At 40.5% G+C, this 4,587-nt stretch overlaps 1 protein-coding gene across 1 annotated transcript; it reads left to right on the plus strand.

Moving 5' to 3' along the window:
- Positions 1-1,123: 1,123 nt before the first annotated feature.
- Positions 1,124-3,999, plus strand: LOC137747353 (malate dehydrogenase, glyoxysomal-like). Its single transcript, XM_068487450.1, has 8 exons — positions 1,124-1,631; positions 1,734-2,048; positions 2,138-2,227; positions 2,318-2,401; positions 3,212-3,247; positions 3,315-3,404; positions 3,506-3,600; positions 3,685-3,999. Exons 1-8 carry the CDS (start codon positions 1,332-1,334, stop codon positions 3,755-3,757), a joined length of 1,083 nt encoding a protein of 360 aa, XP_068343551.1. The 5' UTR covers positions 1,124-1,331; the 3' UTR covers positions 3,758-3,999.
- The last annotated feature ends 588 nt before the right edge of the window (positions 4,000-4,587 follow it).

Below are 4,587 nucleotides of genomic sequence, written 5' to 3' on the forward strand. Positions count from 1 at the left end.
AAACATAAAGGGTTGAGAGGGACAGATTCAAAGATGCATGCCTCTATAGTCGTGACGACGCTGGAGAGGTTCAAGAGGGAGAAGTGTGGTGGTGGGTGGTGATGTTGGAGACTCAGAAAGGATAGAGAGGAAGATAGGTCAAGACTCAGAGAGAGCTTCAAAGGTTGAGAGAGAGTCAAGAGTTTGTGATCTGTGAGGAATTAAGGTGAGAGAGAGTTAAGTTTTTAACGAATGGTTAAGATTTAATCTCAACCAAATCCAAAAGCTATTATTAATTCTATATATAAAATTATATTAAAATAGTTATCGGTTCAGAACCTTCTGTTTGGTTTCGGGACTTTTTTTGTTCGATTCGGTTTGAGAAATTCCAATTTTTTTTCCACCCCTATCCAAAGTTATGGGTGAGAAAAATGCACCCATTTCATATTATGGCTTTTTCCATGGATAAGGATCCTCTTTATGAAGATTCTAAGGATCCTCACATCCTAATCGTTCATCGTATATCGTGCGGTCAGTTTTTGTTAGTTACTATATGTGTTTAATTTTAAATAATAATAATCAAATGATTTCTAACCGTACAATGTACGATGAATAGTTAAGATGTGGGGATAGATGAATAGTTAAGATGTGAGGTTACGGATCCCCACAATTTGGATCCGGATGAGATCCAAATCCTTATCATTTTCCCATAGGAGGTGGATTGTCTACCCTCCCATTTTCATACTCTCCCCATGCCCTCCTATGATATGTGGTCACGGTTAAGCCACGTCAACATTTTATATTAATTTTTTATAAAAATAATAAAACAAAAAGTAATAGAAATATAAAAGATTGACGTGGTTTAACTGTGACTACAGAAACAAGAGGGCATGGGGAGAGTATGGAAATGGGAGGGCAGATAATCCACCTCCTTTCCCATAACCCAATCGACAAGAATTGTCTGCCCTCCTGTGCTCTCTTGTTTTATGTGGTCACGATTAAGCCACATCAATATTTTATATTATTTTTTTTTATAGAGATAATAAGAGAAAAATGAATAGTAATATAAAATATTAACATGATTTAACCGCGCACAAAAAAGCATCGAAAATGAGAGAGCAGACAATCCTTGTCCTAACCCAATTGCTGTGAAGCGCCAGAAGTCAGAAAGTTCGGATCAGTCATATTATTGGGTTTTGGGAACTTCAACTAGGGATAAGATCAGTTTCCATATTCCACACCGCCCAATTTCCCAGCAGAGCTTTCCCGTCTTCACTCATCCTCTCCACCCCCTCTCTCTGCTCATTTATTTATCGACGATCAGATCAATTTTCGTCACAAAAAATCACACGATGCAGCAGCAGACGAGCTCAGAAGTAAACGCGAACCAACGGATTGCTAGAATTTCCGCCCATTTGGACCCACCAAATCTCCAGATGGAGAACGCTGCCACTGTTAGCCGCTTGGATTGCCGCGCCAAGGGCGGCGCTGCTGGTTTCAAAGTAGCCATACTTGGAGCAGCCGGCGGCATAGGCCAGCCTCTCGCCATGTTAATGAAGATGAACCCCTTGGTCTCCGTTCTCCACCTATACGACGTCGTCAACACCCCCGGCGTCACCTCCGATATCAGCCACATGGACACCGGCGCCGTAGTAAGCTCCAAAACCCCAAACCCCAAATCCCAAATTCGTTGATTCATTCATTTCAATTTTCAAATTTCTAAATTTGCAAAATTGGGTTATTGGGTTTTGTAGGTGCGCGGGTTTTTGGGGCAGCAGCAGCTGGAGGAAGCGCTGACCGGAATGGAGCTGGTGATCATTCCGGCCGGTGTGCCCCGAAAACCCGGAATGACAAGGGACGATTTGTTCAACATCAATGCCGGAATCGTCAAGACGATCAGTGAAGCAATCGCCAGGTGCTGTCCGTATGCCATTGTTAACGTGATTAGCAACCCTGTGAACTCCACAGTTCCCATTGCTGCTGAAGTTTTCAAAAAAGCTGGTACCTTCGATCCTAAGAAACTATTGGGAGTCACCATGCTTGATGTTGTTAGAGCCAATACTTTTGTGGTATGCATTTAGTAATTTGATTATTATGTTTTATTGCTACCCAATTGCACATTTTCGTTATAGATTATGAAATTGTTATATGATTGCAGGGAGAGATTCTGGGTCTTGATCCTAGGGACATCGACGTTCCCGTTGTTGGGGGTCATGCAGGGGTTACAATTTTGCCTCTTCTGTCTCAGGTTAGGACACCTTGTTTTCAGATGTTTCAGCTCTGTGTGTGATTGTGCAGAGAGTTTGTTTAAAGTCATTGTCGTTATTGCTTTATGCAGGTTAAACCTCCATGCTCTTTCACCCCAAAAGAAGTTGATTACCTAACAGATCGCATTCAGAAAGGTGGCACTGAGGTGGTTGAGGTGAGTAACAAAATGCTTATTTTCTTGATTGGCTGCTAATTACATATGGAGACTACATGCTTTACTTTAAGTGAATGCAAATCCTACAATTTATTTTAATTTAATGCAGAAAGTTAGATAATTTTTTGACAGAACAAATGTGGGAAAGTACCGTAGACAGTAGATTGGAAGAATTATAAGTTCTGAATAGTATGTTAAGGCTGATACCCTGACAAAGTACCGTAGAAGGTGTTAAGAGGGTACAACAATCGAATTAAGTGGTGGCTGAAGGTTTTGTACAATTGACAGAGTATCTGAGCAATAGTTGTGGGCTCCCTTTCTATTTGCAGCAACTTTCTTTGTGGTCATCGTGAATAGTTGCAGATTTTGGGCATGCAAAAGACATGAAAACAATTAACAGGGTGGGATAAAGGTACTTTAGTATCACGGACTAGCTCATGTCAAAGATTTGCTTATTAGGATTCAAAAATTGCTCTTGTAAATGAAAGCAGATGGTATTGAGGGCTTTTCCCATTCCCTCAGTGTTTGCAGGCAGAGACTCCTTAAGTGGTTATCAGGTCTTATGCAAGAGGTTTAGTAGTCATAGCTTTTCCTGTCTATAGGCTACCACTCTCTGGCTCAGTGCTGTCATGTTCTTAACACCATGCTTAGTCTCGTCTCATCTTTTAGAAGAGTGAAGTCTCCTCTATTTTGTGATTGGAAATTAAAAAACGGTGCCTTGCTTCAAAACCTTTTGCATTTTCGTGCTACCATAATTTTATTGATACTCAAGAGTGCTAGTTTACCAGTCAATCTTTACATGTTTTTCAGGCAAAAGCTGGAGCTGGTTCTGCAACATTATCAATGGTTAGTAGTTTCAGAAGTTTTTACTTTTTCTTAATTTATTTTTACAGTAACTGACAAAAAAATGCAGGCATATGCTGCTGTTAAATTTGCAGATGCATGCCTTCGTGGCTTGCGAGGAGATGCTGGGATTGTCGAATGTGCATTTTTGGCTTCTCAGGCATGTTGCTAGCATTTTATTTGCTTCTGTATGAACTGAATTTATGGCATAAACTGGTCCTTCTTGTCTTCGACCTAACAAGGAATGCATGCCTACTGTAGGTGACTGAACTTCCCTTCTTTGCATCCAAGGTGCGGCTTGGCCGTACTGGAGCTGAGGAAATATATCCTCTTGGCCCCCTGAATGAGTATGAGAGGTTTGTAATCTTACCTGGTTTGAAGCCGTGCAATTGACTTACTCTATACGAAAAGTTTTACATTTTTCCGTGTTTGCAAAACAGGGCTGGCTTGGAGAAGGCAAAGAAAGAACTAGCAGCAAGCATTCAGAAGGGGGTTTCTTTCGTCAGAAAATGAACAGGTTGTGTTTACTACTTTACGTTGGAGATGAAGCCGTTTTAGAATTTAGATGGTCCCTTGATACCCTTTCTCAACGTCACATTGATAGAAAATAAACGGTAGGTAATCGATCTATCAAATGCAAACTAAGACGCTTTCTACAACTCCTTGATTTAGAGCATCACATATAGGTTTCTAAGTTGTGTCATAGAGCTTGTATGGTACTCGAACATGTTCCTCAAAAATAAAACGTGTGTTGATTGATTTTCTTTTAATTCATTTATATCCACCCAAGATCAAAGTGAAATGAAATGTTTGTTGCAACGAAGCGAAAAGGAAAATGAAACGTGTTTTTCGTTCTTGCCTTGGGTTGAGATTCGTTTAGATTTTGACTTTGTAAAGAAGCTTGGGCTTCAATGGGTGGTTCGCGACCATAACAACTTGGAGCTTGGGTAAGATAATGCTAATGAATTTTAGCTAAGTAGTATTAATGAAGTGTATATTGCGTTCGCGAATTCGCTCTTTGCAGGGATTCGTAGTTCAAGTGGTTTACAACAACCAGAATCCAAGGGTAGCCCAACTTTGAACATACATGGGCTAATGGGCTTGTTCTTTTCAAACAGCTCCTCTAATACCATAAAGAGAATACGTACAATTATTCCAAGAGTTAGGGGTGTCAATTCGTGTTCACGGGTCAAGTTCTGGTCGACATGAATTCGACACAAACAAATTAGGGTTAGCTCATACATGACACACTTGTTGCTCTGGTCCCTTTTATGTTTTCAGACCCGAACACGACGATCATTAAACATGTTTATCGACAGTGACACGATTAACCGGTTTAGCAT

This window comes from Pyrus communis, chromosome 10 (genome assembly GCF_963583255.1).
Source record: "Pyrus communis chromosome 10, drPyrComm1.1, whole genome shotgun sequence".
NCBI lineage: Eukaryota > Viridiplantae > Streptophyta > Magnoliopsida > Rosales > Rosaceae > Pyrus > Pyrus communis.